Source organism: Mesoplodon mirus (genome assembly GCF_964341445.2).
Source record: "Mesoplodon mirus genome assembly, chromosome: 3".
NCBI lineage: Eukaryota > Metazoa > Chordata > Mammalia > Artiodactyla > Ziphiidae > Mesoplodon > Mesoplodon mirus.
Genome location: NC_138978.1, coordinates 173,529,975 through 173,548,039, shown reverse-complemented (window position 1 = coordinate 173,548,039; position 18,065 = coordinate 173,529,975). Strand labels below are relative to the sequence as shown.

At 54.1% G+C, this 18,065-nt stretch overlaps 1 protein-coding gene across 9 annotated transcripts in view; it reads right to left on the bottom strand.

Annotated features, from left to right (window-relative positions):
• Positions 1-1,202: 1,202 nt before the first annotated feature.
• GPR161 (G protein-coupled receptor 161) overlaps positions 1,203-18,065 on the bottom strand; it is a 50,573-nt gene continuing 33,710 nt past the window's right edge. For all 9 annotated transcript variants that reach the window (XM_082612466.1, XM_082612462.1, XM_082612463.1 and 6 more), the window contains 4 exons: positions 15,615-16,339; positions 9,738-9,842; positions 6,302-6,418; positions 1,203-4,000 (listed from right to left, as the gene is read on the bottom strand). In XM_082612466.1, coding sequence (XP_082468592.1) covers positions 3,735-4,000; positions 6,302-6,418; positions 9,738-9,842; positions 15,615-16,339 — 1,213 coding nt within the window. In that variant the 3' untranslated portion in view covers positions 1,203-3,734. The remainder of the gene's footprint in view (positions 4,001-6,301; positions 6,419-9,737; positions 9,843-15,614; positions 16,340-18,065) is intronic.

Genomic DNA, 18,065 nt, shown 5'->3' with positions numbered 1-18,065 from the left:
TAACAGGTCAGGCACACAGTAGGCACTCATTATGTGCTAGCTCCCTGCCTCATCCTTTTGTAGCCACAGCACCTCCACAGTTCCTTCCAGACGAGAGACGGCTGGGGCTCAAGGCTGAACCCTTGTCGTGAGTATATCCTGCGGTCCATCCGTAGACCTGTCTCTAATCTGCAAGTATTTCAGGGACCCACTATCAGGATAGACAAAATACTCATCTAGTTAAATCTAAACAGTAAAGTCTCTCACTGTATCAAAGCGCTTTTCCCCCCTCTCCTGTCCACCCCAAACTACCTTGGCCTATTGCAAACACTTGAGTTAGTCTCGCCGTTCACTCAGAGACTACACAGCAGCTCCTTAAATGAGAATCAAAGAACATTAGCACCAGATGGCCCTTGTCTCAAATTCCTCAACCCCGTTTCTACAGCAGTGATTTGCTTAAGATCATACAGCTGAGCGTTGGCAGTACCTGCAACCCCAAATGGGGTCACACTTGTCAGCAAGCTAGCTGGGTGGTCCTTTAAAGGCCGAGGACTGCAGTGGAGACCAGGAGCTCAGAGTAAGTGCTCGAAGCCACAAGCAAACGAGCCTTCAGCTTTATCCTTAGCTCTTCCCGGTGGGGAACTGCCAGCGGCATCACAGCCACGCTGCTGCCACCTAGTGTCGAAGGCCCTGAACTCCAGTCTTGGTGCGTCTGGCCTGGGAAAAGGCTAGGGATTGAGCGGTGTGCTCGGTGGCGTGGGACTCCGGTGCCTTCTGGGTCACACTAGCCCCCAAACCTGGTATCTGAGGTATAGCAATGGGGGGGCACCCGGTCAAGTGGCAATCTCTATGAAAGAAGCAGAGATGGGCAACAGTCCTAAACGTGGTCCTGTCAAAACCAGAAGATGCAGGACTGAGGTTTTTACGTGAACAAGTGGCCAAGTGTCCCCACCTGCCACTGTCCACGTGGCCCCCTCAGGAAGTCCTCAGGCTGCTGCTGCACAGCAGGATAAAGCTAACGGGCCTGGGTTCAGCGGGGGCAGTTGGGGTTCTGACCTTCTGCGCTAAGGACAGGGGTCCTCAAAAATCCTCTCAGAAACCTCAGCGTGTGTGGGGATGACGTCCCTGCCCCCTCCACCCTCCACCTCCTTTCGCTCTCCTTCCTCGCGCTCAGGCTGAATCAAGGAAAATCTGAATTCATGAATATGCAAAACATGGTTCCAGCTGCCAGACATCCTCCAAGGCTTGGCTCAAACAGTCACCTCCTACATGGCGCTACCCCTAACTCCTAACTGGAATTAGTCACCTCCCTCTGGAGCCCACAGTTCTTTCTACAATCACTAATGGACTTTGCAATTTATTAGCCTCAGACTCTCCCAGGTCTCTCCCTATATTAGAGTGAAAACGCTTTAGTGTTACTACTCACAGAGCCTAGCTTGGTGCCTTGCACACGCTGGATGTGCAGTGTCTGGTAGCAGAATAAATAAATGGACTTCAGTAGAAGAGAGGAAACGCACAGAATGCTTTCAGGAAGTGCAGTATTGCTAGACTGGCTTAGATTAAATCCTAGTATATCTGAGCTAGTATGGGATCAGCCAGTGAGGACTTGGGTGGGTGGTGTCTCAGGACTGTCTCCCTAGAGCCGAGCTAAGTACAGTCCAGGGGAAGCACTCTCCAGCCCCTGGGTTGCAAGTCACTTTGCGGCACTCAAAATGCCCTAAGGGGTGGGGGAGGGGTGGCATCCTGGGCTATTCCAACCTAGAGGTAAAGGTCCCTGCCCTGTTCCACCTTGGTGCATAGTAGAAGCTCAGGAGTACGGTCCCTTTAGAAACGAGACAAGGACAAGTGCTAGGAAAAATTACATGCAGAAAACATAAAATGCCCTCAGGTTTAGGAATGCCACCCAGTCATAGTCTGACTGATGTGCACGTCTCATCAGCAGAACCCAAGGGTTCTTCCCACTCCCGTCCAGAACGCAGACCAGTGGCTGGCACCCAGCGGACCCACAGGAGTTGCTGATGAGTTTTGATCACCGGGAAGGTAGCAGCCCCCAGGTCTCAGGAAGTCTTCTGTAAATTTCAGACCAGGGGACCAGCCAACCACTGGGTCTCTGCCACACAGCAAAGAGACACTGCCTCACTGAGAGCTAGCTAGACCCCAGTGGAACGCCACAGAAGTGATCCCCTTTCTGGGATGGCTGCCTCCTAGCAGACGCAGGTAGATCTCCTCAGAACGTACCCTCTGCTGACCCCCAGGAATTCTGAAGGTGGGGAAAGGCCTGCACTGGGCTGGTCTAATCACCCAAGCTGAAGGGCAGGCACAGGTGGTTCACGTCACCACAGCCACCGCTCCAAGCCCGCACGTTCAACTGCCATCCCAACTCCAAGGGAGGGAGATCTAACATACAAGTCACAGTGCGCGGCCCACTTCCGCCTCTGAGGAAGTGAGAGGCGCCCTCTGCCCCCATTTATGTGTCTTGCCGGCTGGCATCCTGTCAGAACTGTGCTCTAGACACATCGGATCAGCCCACGTACCCGGGCTTGCAGTGCTTCACATGCCCATTAGAAGCCACACTCAAAAGCTGTGCAAATGTTGGTCCGTGGGTCACTTTTTTTTTTTTTCTAACTTACAAATTCAGAGAACATCAAAGATCAGAGTTAGACATGATCCTGGCCACCATTCAATCCAACCCCTCACTCCCTTATCTTATTTTCCAGATGGCCTAGAGGTGACAGGGAGTCCCAATGACATGAGGAAGGTACGGCAGAGCCGGGCCTGCACGCAGGTTGCTGACGCCAGGTCTAGCGTTTCTTCAAGTGTGTCTCGTCTTACACTGCTCAGGGCGGGGAAACAGTAGCTGCTGCCTACGGGAGTGTTCCCTGGAGGCCAGCTAATCGAAACAGTCCATCAAACATCACAAGCAGAGTCTATTCCATGAGGTCTTCCTATGTGAAGGGGATTCCCTCCAACGATAACAGTATCTCTAGTTCCCAGCAGCGCTTGGCCCCATGGCCCGTTCAGGCTCAGTAACATCGTGGTTTCATCCTAACCAAATGGATTTTTTTGTTTTTTTTAATTCTAGAAATGAAACATCTGGTATCTGCTCCTTCCTCCTGTCTTTTACAGTGGTTTCTCCCTTCTTACGAAATAGCAAAGACTCAGTCACCAGGGAGGCGGCCCCGTCCTCAGCCACAGCAGCCCCAGGCCTGGTGCGTCGGCCCAGCGGCCCGTGAGCTGTCCCTACTAGCACCAGCCACCAGAGGCAAGGTCATAACCAGGACCCCAGGGCGCAGCACCTAGATCTGGGGAGCTCGGCTCCTGGGCTCTCCTCTGGGGACCATTTAGTGTAAAACGGACAGCCTCGCAGGGTCCACATCAACCACCCAGAAGAAGCGCCATCCTCCGAAGGGCACTGGGAAGGGCTAGCCTCCTGAGGCCTCCGGGACAGTGCGTGGCTGGAGCCCCAGGGCACAGGTTGTGCAGAGGAAGTGACCCACGCGGCGGTCTCCTTCTAAGCCGTGGTCTCTAGTTCCCCTCTACGGCCCACCTCCCACAAAGTCTCAGCCACACCTCCGTCGGCTTTGCTTTGTGTTCTAGATGCCTCTGGTCCCATCACTGGGACCTCAAGGAAGCCCACGTGTGGTCTCACAGAGACACGGAAGTCACTTACAGACACTGTTTTCAGTGTTTTTTCTGATGGCTGCACACCAGTGTTGCTCCCGGGCCCCGGCACAGATGGTAACGGGCATCCGCCCTCACGTCTGCTCCGCGGCTAAAACGTTCCCCTCTTCGATGCTCTGCAGCTGCAGCCTCTGACTCGCGAGAGTTCTGCTACCTCGGCGGCTCCCAAAGCCAACCCCGGGAACAGTCCGTGCTGCAAGCAAGACCCCAGGCAATGCCTCCTCCCCAAATAAGTTGACTTTGGCTTCAGCCTCTATGGCTTTGGCCAAGCTGGCTGCGTAACTGTCCAAGGACTTGTGCACTTCGGCTTTCACGTGAAGAATAGGGTTCTTGGCAGCTTCTGAGAGGGAAGGCAGAAAAAAAGGTTAGCGAGGGACCAGGACCATGGCTGTCCCGGGATAGGCCTGCTCTTGCTTCACTGCCCCTGGGAGGGGAGGCAAACTGAGGTGAAGGGTGTGGGTTCTGGAGTCACAGTCTGTAAGGTGACAATCCTTGACTCCCCTACTGACTATCTGGGAAATCTTAGAAGTAATTTAATCTAATGTCAGTTTCCTCATCTGTAAAGAGAAGATCATGGCACACCCCTTACATCATCGGGTTCCCGTGATAACTAGACAGCTCTTCCTAAGGTGCTTTAGCCTAGGTCTGGCTCACAGAAAAGGCTTGATAAATACTTTCTATTAATGACATTCAAATTTTTACATCTTTGAAAGAGTTCTCTGGTCTTTCAGCTCCCCGGAGTGTAGAATAGCTTCGGCTCTAAACTTCCACAAACCTGAATGTGGTCTCCGTCCTCTCCACCCTCGCTCAGAGATTCCCCAAAGCCATGGAGAACCTCAGGACTGGAAAGACATTAAAGGTTCGGGTGCCCCTTCCCCCAGGATTAGGACTCCTGACACCTAAAGTGCACAGGAGGGAGGAAAGGAGGGAGGAAGGGAGGGAGGGAGGGAGAGAGAGAGGGAAGGAGGGAGGGAGGGAGAGAGGGAGGGAGGGAGGGAGGGAGGGAAGGAGGGAGGAGGGAGGGAGGGAGGGAGAGAGGGAGGGAAGGAGGGAAGGAAGGAGGGAGGGAGGGAGGGAGGGAAGGAAGGAGGGAGGAGGGAGGGAGGGAGGGAGAGAGGGAGGGAAGGAGGGAAGGAAGGAGGGAGGGAGGGAGGGAAGGAAGGAGGGAGGAGGGAGGGAGGGAGGGAGAGAGGGAGGGAAGGAGGGAAGGAAGGAGGGAGGGAGGGAGGGAGGGAAGGAAGGAGGGAGGAGGGAGGGAGGGAGGGAGAGAGGGAGAGAGGGAGGGAAGGAGGGAAGGAAGGAGGGAGGGAGGGAGGGAGAGAGGGAAGGAGGGAGGGAGGGAGAGAGAGAGGGAGGGAGGGAGGGAAGGAGGGAAGGAGGGAGGGAGGGAAGGAGGGAGGGAGGGAAGGAGGAAGGAGTAGGCAACTTCCACCCCACGCTCCAGGAGGGAAAGAGGGGAGGACCTCTGCCCTGCCACTCACTCCCGGGAGGACTGACATGGTCTTAACACACGTGCCTGCCCCCTGCCCTGCATGCAGAGAAGGCACCTTTGGAACTGCCATCCCCCAACACGTAGGCTGGATGGGGCAGGCTTGGCCCTATGCGGGCTGGGTGGATTGTGGAGGGCTTCAATCCATTTTTTTTAACACGAGAGTAACATATTATAAAGCCCATGAAGCTGCTAATCCAAGCTCCGTTCTTGAATCCACTTTGCCCGTAAAGCAGACCAGCTGATATCTGCCTCCTTGACGTCCACAACCACCCCTCCATTCATCTGGAATCAGGGAGGGGGTGGTAGAAGAGATAGGACAAATTATGAACCTAAAACTCTGACCCAGCCCATATTTATTTTGGTACTCAGCATTTCTGAAGAATTTATATCTTAAAGTCCCTGGACTCTTCCACCACATCCACATCCGGCCATGTCGGTGGCTGTCCTCACCACCAGGTGGGATTCAGAAGAAAAGAGCTTCTTCCATCTGTGGGCAGCCTGGATGGCTCCTTTGTCACTCTTCTAATCAGCATATCTGGATGGGAAACTAGACCCCAAGTTCCAGAGGCACCGAGAGTGCTGAGGGTTGAATTCAGAACAACTGGAGCAGAAAAACCTAGGGACTGGATTATAGCAGAACTCATTCCTCTCACAGGATCCCAGCGCCCCCATCAGCTTCAGAGGCAACAGGCCAATCAAGACGGCGGCCTTTGCCTCCGGTGAAGTCGGCGCACTCATTGGGCAATTACTTCCATTTTCCACATGAGGAAGCTGAGGCTCAAAGAAGGCAGGTTCAGATTCATAACCACACATCATCCATAAAGGAAAGAAACCATGGAGGGCTCAGAAACTGTTGTATCCAGTCGGGCAACTTCCTGAGGGAGGAGATGGGAACTGTGTGTGTGTGTGTGTGTATCTGTCTGTCTGTCTGTCTACGTAGGCCACTGCTTGCCCAGTCTTAGATGCTGCTTGCTCTGAGAGTTGGAAGCCTAAGGACTCAAGTGAGACTGGCAGGTCGGGAGCGACATGGGGCTGGGCCAAGGTGGGAGCCCTGGTGTGCCGGGGATGGGAGCAGGCTGGGCCAAGGAACTTGCCTAAGATCCTTTCCTTTCCCCCGTTTCCCTGAAGACATCAGTCACAGAAACCAACCTTTGATTTGTTCCACTTCATCTTCGAACGTCACTGAGTTCCTCCTCTTGGGTGGGCAAGTGTGGGAGGGAGGGTGGTCATCCGACGTGAAGTCTTCAAGCAGCATGACATCTGTTCCTAAGACCAAGGGCAGATTGTGCGCCTACAACAGGCAACGCCAAGTCCTGCTCGCCACCTTTCTCGCCCTCGCTCACACCCCTGGCATCCCTCTCTCCCCTTTCATTTGTTCAAACCCACAGTCGGGTGCAACCAAGTGCCCTGCATCATTTGCCCAGGACACACACTGTCTCTCGTCCTATTTCAGGGAGTTTGCAGCCAGCCACTGGGGCTGCTTCAGACACACCAAGAATACAGCAGCGTTATCCAGGCGGACGGGTTACCGGCCACAGCGAGCGGACTCACACGTGATGAGTCTGCCAGACTTGGAGTGGGGAAGCGCAGTCGGGCTGAGCGGACGAGGGGGCCCTGTGAAAGGGGCTTGGTGTTCAGAGCGATTCTTCTTACAGTTTGAATTTCTATCATTTGAGTTAAAGTATGCTGTGCTAAATAAACATTTCAAACCTGAACATGTAAACTTCTTTGGGGGCCAAAAAGGGATTGAGAAATATGCCCCCCAAAAAGTGGGGAAAAGGCAGAAAGGAAGGAAGTCCTATGAGAGAGAGCTGGGCAGGCGGGGGCAAGGGGGACCAGGGTGGGGAACGGCAGGAGGGCTGAGCAGGACCCGGACCCCACACTGGGGCAGGCGCTGGGACCAGTCTGGTTCTGTCTTAGTCTCGAGCTATCAGTCCTTCAAGGCCTTGGTGCTCAGGAAATTAAGAAGAAAGGGGGAGCTGGGAGCTCCTCATATGTTTTGTTTGTTTTGTTTTGTTTTGTTTTTGCGGTACGCGGGCCTCTCACTGCTGTGGCCTCTCCCATTGCGGAGCACAGGCTCCGGATGCGCAGGCTCAGCGGCCATGGCTCACGGGCCCAGCTGCTCCGCGGCATGTGGGGTCCTCCCGGACCGGGGCACGAACCCGTGTGCCCTGCATCAGCAGGCAGACTCTCAACCACTGCGCCACCAGGGAAGCCCCCCTCGTGTGTTTTTGCAGAACAACCTGAAAAGGCGTATTCCTCTAGCGGACTTCACAACATGGTGGTTAAGCACACAGCTTCCCAAATCGGACAGATCTAGGATCACAGGCAGGATATTTAGTCCCTCAGCATCCTTCCACGTCTACAAAATGGGGATCGAAATTCTCTCTACCTCATAGCGTTGCTGGGAGGATTCTGAGTCGAGACGTGTGAAGGTGTGACACGTTGCCTGGCGCACAACAGGTGCCTCATCAGTGGAAGTCATCACTCGTGAGGACACGGCTAATAAACAGCGGGGCTGAAGCTCACACTCCGGTCTGGGTGACCCCGAAGCCCATGCTCTTTCTTCTGCCTACAACAGGGGTTCCCAAGCCCTGGGCCGTGGATCAGTGCCGGGCTGCGGCCTGTTAGGAACCGGGCCGCACAGCAGGAGGTGAATGGCGGGCACACGAGCGAAGCTTCACCTGCGGCTCCCCCATCGCTGGCATCACTGCCTGAACCACGCCCTCCCCCGTCCGTGGAAAAATTGTCTTCCAGGAGACCGGTCCCTGGTGCCCAAAAGGTTGGGGACCTCTGGCCTACGACATTGTCCCCTTACTCCTTTTTGCCTGGTCACCCCCTATTCCCTCTTAAGGTTTTAACATCACTTCCTCAGAGAAGCTTTTCTAACGCCACCCTCCCCCCCGCCAAGTTCTCCCCAACGGGGGGCACATACAACTCCGTTACGTGTCCTCACAGCACTCGGCTTCCCCTTCCATAGCTCTCATCACCCTTATAACCCTTATTAAAAGCAGAATTATTGAGGTATAATTAGCATCCCACACAATTCACCCATTGAAAGCACATGGGATGGCCGTCTTGCCCACCAGACGGAAAGCCCCACGAGGGCAGTTTACCACTACATCTCCAGAACCCAGCGCGGTGTCTGCTCAAAGCAAGGGCTTGGCAAGTAAATATCTGTTAAATGAATGAATGTCACTCTGCCTCTGGATTCCTGCTGGCTGTCTGAGAAGAGGGAGAGAGACAGAGACCCTCCTGTCCTTCAAGTCACAGCAGGGACTCAGGCCTACAAGGGAGGGTGTTACCAGTGGCTCAAGCCTCGGGGCTGCCAGTGGGAGAACATCCTCAGGGAATGTTCTGCCTGCGGGGAAATGCTCCACGACAGGAGGCCTGGTCTGGGTCCCTGCCCACGGCCGGTCCCCCCAGAATTCCGGGACACAGGCTCAGGCCAAGAAACACACAGGTCAAGGCAGAGAGGAGTTTTCCAAAGGTGCCGGCAGGAGACATGGAAGAGCAGGGAGGGAAATGCCCACAGACAGCCTGCCGTCGAGGTCCAGGATTTAGCACCCTCCCTTCATCCCAGAACATGGACAGACGGCAGCCCCGGGATGGGGTGCTTCGTCAGCTCCATGAATGACTGACGTAGGGACACCACCCTCACGAGTGATGACTTCCACTGATGAGGCACCTGTTGTGCGCCAGGCAACGTGTCACACCTTCACACGTCTCGACTCGAAATCCTCCCAGCAACTCTATGAGGTAGAGAGAATTTCGATCCCCATTTTGTAGACGTGGAAGGATGCTGAGGGACTAAATATCCTGCCTGTGATCCGAGATCTGTCCGATGTGGGAAGCTGTGTGCTTAACCACCATGTTGTGAAGTCCGCTAGGGACGTAGGCCTCTGCCCACGAGCCTCTCATCCAGTCATGAGCTGGCAAGCACGGGGTGTGGCACTTGGGTCCCCAGAGCGGCTGGCAGCAGACTGTGACATCACAGAGCCTGCCGCTGCGGGGAGGAGTCCTGGGCCGGCACCATCCCCTGGGCAGCAGCTACAGGGAGGGTCTGGGGAATGCCGGTGGAGATGTGTTTCTTTGGGGAGACCGAGTTCCCCACAGGCAGGTCGCAGGGCATCTAATGATGGTGACAAGGTATCCAACCTGGCTGGAACTGCCCTTGATTGAGGGACGGCTGCCCCAGCTCACAAATGGAGAAACTCGAAGGTTTAGAAAGAGACTGAGGAGCTGGTCTGAGATAACACAGCTCTTAAAAGTCAATTTGAGACTGAAAACCAAGCAGGTGGACTCCGGAGCCTGCACTGGACGATGCTTATTATAATTCGAGTAACAATGGACAATCATTTAGCATTTTAACTTTTCAAAGGCTTTCACTTAATTTGAATCTCACAACAACCCTGCACGGCAGAGAGAACAGGAGCCGAGATCCCCAGTGTAGGGAGGAGGAAACTGGGGCACAGAGATGCTGAAGAGCCGTGACTCTCGCCCCTCCACACCCTGGGAGACATCCCTCTCCCCACCAGCTCCCACCCGGCAGGCCCTGGGGAAACGCGACAGGTGAGGGGCTTACCTGAGTCCTGAGAGCAGCTGAAGCCGGTGTCTCCCGTGCTGCTGCTATTCCCCAGGGGCTGCCCGCCTGCCATGAGTGCCGTGAGGTGTGGGGACAGGCCCAGGTCTGCAAGGCAAGGTCGGCACTGACTGCACAATCCACGGCCCGCCCAGTCCCCAGGGGCCTTGCCCCGGCGCCCCTGGCCGCCCTGTCCCCCTCGCAAAGCCCTGAGGACACGAAGCTCGGGGCCGCCCTTCCTTCACTTCGCCCCTTGTTCCAATCCCGGGGAGTCGGTGACAGGATTCACTGGGTCCCCCCAGAGGGGAAGCGCTCCTGACAAACGTCAAACACCAACAAAGCAGGTGGGAGAGAAAACGAGGTGAACAGGCCTGGGAGAAGACCTTCCAGTTAAACACGGGTGCGTGTTTAACGCCTGAGATCCCACCTGAATACCAAAAGGGGGATGTTTTTTGAAGACGCCGAAACCCCCAAATGAAGAGGATGTTTGTAAGTTGGAAGGTGGGAAGTGGGCAGTGAAACTGGCCCAGGACAGAGCTGAGGCTGGCAGAGGCGGAGGCCTGGAAGGAGGCCCCCAGAAGCTCAGGAACTGGATGCCCGGAGTCTCTGCAGGCAGGTGGGGCTTGATGGAAAGGCTCTACAGGAAGCAGTGGGTCCCCTCCACTGCTGTTCCCAGCTCGGGGTCCAGGCTCCTATTCCCCATGTTGGCAGGAGAGCAGACAGAGTGAACTGGGGGACTCTGGCCTTAGCGACACCAGGCACATGGCAACGTGGCAAAAGCCGAGGGAACAATGAGAGGCTACATAGTGACCAGTGGGGGCCCCGCCCCATGGCCTCACCTAACCTGGGCAGGAGACCAGAGGCCCCATCCCCAGGGAAATCCAGCCAGCCAGAGAGAAAAGCCCCGCAGACCCCAAGAGGCGGGCGCCCCGTGAGATGGCCCAGTCCCACCACCGCCCAGGGCTTCCCGCCGGCTTTCCTGGGCCGACTTACTAACCGTGAGGGACAGCGGAGATCACCGGATACTTAAGGAAAGGCACTAGCAGGGATGGGGGAATCAAAAAGGAAGGGAGGAAGGAGAGAAGGGAGGAAACAAGGATGTCTCGGGAGACGATGCAGGGAGCTTAAGAAAACAAACAGAATTCTAACTGGGTGCCCTTAGAAAACGGAGAAAATAATGAACCCATGAACAAAAGAGCTGGAGCCCATAAAGACCATGGAGTTAACAAAAAAGGCACTCTTAGCAATCAAAAAAAAAGCACAGAAAAGTCAAACTCCTCTGATCTCACGAGGAAGATCTACCTACCTGCCACGAAGGACCACCAGCGTTCCCCCCCACAGCAAACCTACAGACAGGAGACACCTCCAGCCTGTACCTTCATCCTAATTCTTCTGAGGGGACAAAGCAACATGACACACATGCTGTCCTTTCTCCTTCAGAGCCACGGAGGAAATGATGGGGGGTGAACCCGTGCAGTCAGAGCACGCTGCTCTCAGAAGCCCCTGTCATGACCTGTGGGGAAAGCACTTCTGCAAGGAGCCTTCCCCTCTCCTGGGGCTTGGTGTGGAGGTCTGGGGCCAGAGGAGACCCCAAACATGATCGCCCACCTCCAGGGTCTTGGCCTCAGAATATGACTAGGTCTCAGCTGGAAGCCCAGCTTGCGGAGGGGTGGGCCGCTGGGGGAACATCCACTGCCAACCGGGACGGCCGAGGCCACAGTGGGCTCTGGACACCATCTCTGAGGCTGCAGTGAAAGCGAGGCACGAGTCCTGGTCTCTACCAGTGGGAGAAATCACTGGAGCCAGACCAATGTACCTCGGCTAAGAGATGTGGAAACAGGGCAACCAGGCGGCAACTCTCTATTCTGTGTTTATCCAGCATTTTACCACTGGGGAGTACACTCAGTTACCCTGAGTTTTTTCACGTGAAACAACAACACATCTACTGGGCTGGGCCCAATCCAACCCCTTACACAAAATTTTTTTTTAAAAAGAAAGAAAGAAAGAAGGCACAAAATGACAGGCATGGGGATCAGATCAGAAGCCTGGAGTGGCCAGAACAGTCCTGAGTGCCTTTGAGAGGCTAAAAGAACAGAGTGCAATTCTGGGGTGACACTGGCACTCTGAAGTAACCAGAAGACCTCTAGGTGGCACCAGGAAGGGAACTTGGTAAAGCAAAGCAGGAAAATTCAAAGGCCCCAGGGTCTCCTTCCTTCCCTCCAGCCCAGACCTCACAAGGGCCCTGAGGTGGGGCATTTCCTCTGAGCAAATGGGAGTCAGCGTCCTTCTCTGCAGAAGACAGCTGGGAAGGCTCTATTCCCAGTTCCAGGAACTTCGAGCATCACACGAGTGCAGCATTTGGAGAGGCTGCCCTCCCACCATGCGCAGGCCTCCCGCGAAGCCTGGGTTGGGCTGATGTCTGGGCTGTCCACCCCAACTGGGTTGGCAAATGGCAGAGCTGTTGGAGAAGCCTGTGGCCCTTTCTCCTGAAGGCCCCTTCTCTGCTTCGACCACCTGTAGCCACCTGTCAGCTTCGGATTTGTAGTCTGGCCTCCCAAGACCAAACGTAAGCATTTAGGTCACCTTTCAGCACTAGAATCAATGTCCACTCCAGGGTTGACCTACCCACCATGAAGTGGCCCTGCCTGGCAAACCCCAGGGAGGCCAGAGATCTCAATTCCTAGGGGAGCCCCATGGGAATCTGCTAATGAGACCTCACAAGCAGAACGTATTGTGGTGGCCCGGGGACAGCTGGCACCCAGGGAAAACCCAAGCTGCTGCACTTCTTCAGTTTGGGGCTAAGAGAATGAGAAAACCCAAATCCATGGTTTATGGCTGAAATCTGTGTATGAAATAAACATGACTGCATGGGTAAAACTCCTGGCCTCCCAGAGTCAGCAGGAAAGCTCCAGGTGTCTGTGGAATGCCACTTCCCTGCACCTGCGTTCACAAGCACTGTTAGGAAAGTTTATAATTCTATGTACTGAATCCTTTGGTGAAAACTTTGCAGATGCCTATGCAGACGGAGAGGAACAAAACCGAGACAGGCCCTCCGAGCCTCTTCTTGCTTTGGAACAAATCCTACCATCCTTCTTACCAGGGGTGCGAGGTGGAGGGCAGAGTTCTCCCTCCTGACCAGAAAGGCCGTGGGCATTCCTGGCGTGGCTGGAGTGGAGCGCGGAGCTGGGGTGGGCACTGCATTCTGCTCTTTCCAAGACTCCTGCTGATGCTGTTGCCCACCTCCTGAAGTCAGGACGTCCCGGGAAGACACAGCAGGGATGCCCCCGGCTCCCATTCAAGGGGAAGGTCAGCACCTCAGAACCCATCATCCCACAGGCTCTTCAGCCCAGACACATCCCACAAGACTGCTTTTCCCTCAGTGAGGAGACTGCTCACCGTCTTGGACTTGCCGACCCAACCACAGCGGGTGTTTTCCGCCTGTTCTCACAGCCCCACACACTCTTCCAGGATAATCTCAAGTGGCTTGCATGGAAAATCTTGGCCCCCAAAGCAGATGTTTCTTTCTGTTCTATCTACCCTCTCCTTCTCCATTCTCCTTCCTCATTTTTTTCCCTTCCTCATTCTTAACTTCATTGGAATCGAAAACATTTAATTTTTTTTTTTTTTTGCCTAGAAGGTAAGTGATTTTACAAAATCTGAACAAATAAGTTAATCAGTGAAATGAAACCAAACCCTGAATGTACTCTTCCTGGCTCACAAGTCACACTTGGAATCATGGTCTTGCCAGTGGCAGGGCGTGGGCATTTCAGGAATTAAAATACTGGGGTCCTGAGAGATTTTTTTTCTCCTACAGTCAAAATAAAAAGTCCCAGAATTCCTTCCTTTCTCAAGAAGGAACACGCCATCAGTCCCTGAGATAAATCAGTGACAGTGGTGTGTTTAATTGCCACATGGAAAAGACTCCTATCATCACTACCACTGAATATTCATGATAATTAAGAGTTGTTATTTCTTTCCACCCTCTTGAGAGGGTAGGTGGAAGACCTATTTCCTGAGGAGGAAAAATTATCTCGAGCAGCCTGAGTTGCCCGAAGTCATCTGGCAAGAGACTAGAACTGCAGTCTGAACTGGCGCTTTCCTTGAATATGGTCTGATAAGTGCCCTCAGAGTCTCTCTTCCAACAGCCTGTCCAGATGACAGTCTCCCTCAGACAACACGGTCATAACTGCAGGGGCAAGCTCCACCAGTGCATGCTACAAACGGTGGGAGCCTCAAAATATCTCCTATGTTGTACTTATTAATGACAATGGAAAAAGAAGTGAATTTACAGTGGGGAAACCCGGCAGACGCCACCTTAACTGTAGGGACTGAAATTCATACACTGGAGCCCTAACCCCCAATGTGATGGGATTCAGAGGTGGGTCCTCGGGAAGGTACTGAGGTTTAGCAGAGGTCACGAGGGTGGGGTGCTTATAAGAAGAGACTGGAGAGCTTTCTCTCTCCTGTCCCTCTCCCCAACCCTCCGCCACGGGAGGACACAGCAAAAGGACAGCCTGGAAGAGGGTCCTCACCAGAACCCAACCATGCTGCCACCCTGACCTCAGACTTCCAGCCTCCTGAACTATGAAAAAATGAATGTCTGGGGTTTAAGCCATGCAGGCTACGGTAGTTTGTTGTAGCAGCCCATGCTAAGACATCAACCAAGAGATCAGGGTAAAAACTAGCTTGTAAGAAGACCTACTGACATACGTACCCCTGGCATGCTCATTAGGAAGAGCACATCACCCACCCAGCCTTGCCTGCCAAAAAGGTATTACCTCACTGTGACCCTGAGAATACATGAGCTACATGCAAATTGAGGGGCCTTCTACAAAATCCCCAATCAGGACTCTACAAAAAGTGTCAAGTCACGGAAGACAAGGAAAAAAAAAAAAAAAAAAGACTTGTCAAAGACTGAAGAAGACAAAGGAGATGTGACAACTGAATACAACGTGGGATCCCGAACTGGATCCTGGAACAGAAAAAGGACATCATTGGGAAAATGGGTGAAATCTGAGTCAAGTCTGTAGTTGTTAATAGCGCTGCACCCCTGGCGATGTCTTAGGTTTGACAGCTGTGCTACGGTTAATAGCACTTAGGTTTGTTAATGTCTTAGGTTTGATAGCTGTGCTACGGTTAGGCAAGATGTTAGCACTAGGAGAAGCTAGGTGGATGGGTATTCTCTGTACTGTTTTCCCAAATCTTCACTGAGTCTAAAATTATCTCAAAATAAAAAGGTTTTAAAAAAAAAATCTATCCCCCACTAGAGTAATTGCTCTGGGTCTCATCAAAGGGGATGGGATCACGTCCAGAAACTGTTAGTTCTGAAATCAATTACCAAATGGAGGAGCAGCTGTACACACACCAGATAGTGACATTTCAATGAGAGAGTGGAGGTCCGCCATCAACACGTCCTGAATTATTAGGGACAATACAAGGAAACCACTGACCCATGAGGAAAGGCCCAAGATGGAGTATGTCCAGGAGGAGAACTGAGGAGGGGAGGAAGTGCTTTAAAGAGGACCCTGCCTTCAAGGAACACTGAAAGGTGAAGGTAGCCTGGTCCAATGCTTGGGTTCTTTTTTCTCTAGATAGATCTATCGATATACTCTCCAGGCCAGCAGGCCACGGCTGTGGTCCCAGAACACGGATTTCTGAACTCTGGTGTACCCTGCCTTCAACTGCCAAACTCAGGAAATCTGCTTGGGAATCACAGTGGACACTCTGGGATGTTCCTTCCCCAGAGGAAACCTGTGTTTTAAGCCCTGAAGCAGCAGTCAGTCTGAGACCTCGCCCATCAACCTGCCCAAGCGCCTGCAGGATCACAGGCTCCACCCGCCTGAGGGTGGGCATCCCTTCCCTGACAAGTTCCCAAGTTACCTGTGATCCTGTTGGAAATGCTGAAGAGCCTGGAAGTCCTCTGCCGCTGCACAAACGGTTCCCGGTAATACCGATCCCCAAAGCACATGCCCAGTAGTTCCTTGCGAACCGTCTTGTTCCAGAGTCCGTAGATCAGGGGGTGGCAGATGGCACTGGTAAAGGACAGCCAAGTGGCCCAGGTCTCCAGGGTTGGGGAGACACAGTTCTTCCCCCAGAGGGCCTCAGAGGTGATGACGACCATGTAGGGGCCCCAAGTGACCATGAAGGCACCAAGGACCACCAGGATGGTGATGAGCGCTTTGCACTGGTTGGCCGAATAGACCACGCCCTGAAAGGCGTTCTTCCTACTGCCCGAGGAAGAGGTGGAGGTGCTGGAGTTCTTCCTCCCGCTCCTGTGCGCGTCCTCCTCCCCGAGGACCACGGTGCCACAGTGCACCTTGCGTGCCTTGACCCTGGCCACGCGGAAGATGAAGCCATAGCACACCAGCATGACCACGAAGGGGAACAGGGCACACCAGATCTGCCAGAAGGCGGTATAGCCAGGCTCCCGGTGCCACGCGGCCACACACATCCACTTGAACTCATCAAACTCCACCGATGACCAACCAAATAGAGGTGGCAGGCAGCCGATGAGGGAGTGAAGCCAGATGTAGGCAAGCGCCACCACGGCTCGGTTGCCTGTGATCTTCATGGGGTACACCATGGGGTACAGGACAGCGTAGTAGCTAGAAAAAGAATGGAGGCAGGTGAGGCAGAGGAGTGAAAATAGAGAAGACACACCAGGAGGGGCACCCACTGCTTTCCTAGGTAGCGAGCTCTGCTGGACTTCTCTCATCCCACACTGCCGTGGGGTGAATGCTTCTAAAAGTAGCACCTTCTCTCAACCCTCCCCGGATGAGTCACAGACTGGCCATGTCACACAGCTCCGCGGAACTCTTCATCGGAGAACGGCTGGACGCCAGGAAGAACAGAGCTCAGGCGGCCCTGTTTCCAGAGCCCACTCATATTTGGGGGTGTGGCTAGTCTTCAGGCATCTACAGGAGTTCTAAGGGATCATGCATCAAGCCAGATCACTTCTGTGTTTCTGACAGTAATCCTTTTAGATCTGTTTTCAGAGGGTCCTCAGAAACCAGAAGAACATCTAAGGATTATGGGATACATTCATTCAGTGAACGTTTACGGAAGGCCTGCCACATGCCAAGCACTGTGCTATGCACCGGAAATACAGGTAAAGAGGTGCAGGGGGAGACAGACACATAAGCAGAGTACGAGGCTCTGGAGCAGAAAGGGCTATATTTAATCCTCACAAGAAGTCTTTAGAGTGACTGGCATTATCATTATCCGCATCGTCACAGCAGAGAAAGGATAAATAATCTGCTCTAGATAAGGAAGGGGAGGAAACAAGATAAAACCCCAGGCAACCTGACTCTACAGTCCCCAGCGCACACACGCCAGCAATTCCCTGCAAACCGCCCTGTTCTGGAGTCCACAGACCAGGGGTGGCTCCTAACCCCTCAGCTCTGTGAAGAAGGAGAGAGGCCTGGAGAGCTACTGATTCATGTCAACGGGGCCTCGGATCCAGACTGCAGGGTCAGGGCGGACTTCCTGGACCAGATGGCACACAAACTCAGGCCTTGAAAGATCAGGGGCACTGGCCCAGGAACAGCTGAGGCAGAACGCCAGCCCTGGCGAGACGCGAAGATGTACCTGAACACCGGCTCAACGAGGAAGCTGCCTGTAGCCCAACCAGGCAGGCGCGGGGTGATGGTGCGCGGGGAGAAAAGGAGCCAGGGGGCCGGGGCGTGCCGAGCCTTGCCAGCCAGCTGAGCTCTGACCCTTTAACTGGAGTGGGTGGGAAGATTTAGACCATGGGGTTGAAAGTAAACCACCAGCCTCCCCACCGGGACATTTTATCCAAAGGAAATGTTCTTTAATGATGGGGCTTCTGCAGGAGGGCAACGTGTGGCAGGGCAGGGGTGACCACACTGAGGCTGCCTGTTACAGGCGGGACCTTAGGAGACGACTATGGCTATGAGCCTCACACACCACCTGTGAAGCCACCTGCTCCACCAGGACCTTCCTGAGTCACCCCTGGGCACTAGAGCTCAGGGACAGGGGCCATGGCCTGAATTACCACCTGCTGCCTGGGGCAAACTCTCACGGAGGGGCCCCTGTAGGAAGGGCCTTCCAAATCAGAGGCAAGACGGGGACTGCTGGTCTCAAGCCTCGAGGCCCCACCAAGGTTTAGCCTGGAAGGAGTGTTTCTGAGCGTGGAGCCTGATGAGAGGGAACCACCGTGATTATGGTATGGATTACAGAACCCCTGCACAGAGCCTGGGGTAAAGCAATTCCTGTCTTCTGCGGACATCTGGGTTCGCGTCTTGCAAAGGCCGTGCAGCCCTGTGAAAGAGGCATGCCTTTGGAGTTGGCGATCCCTGGGTTCAGATGGTG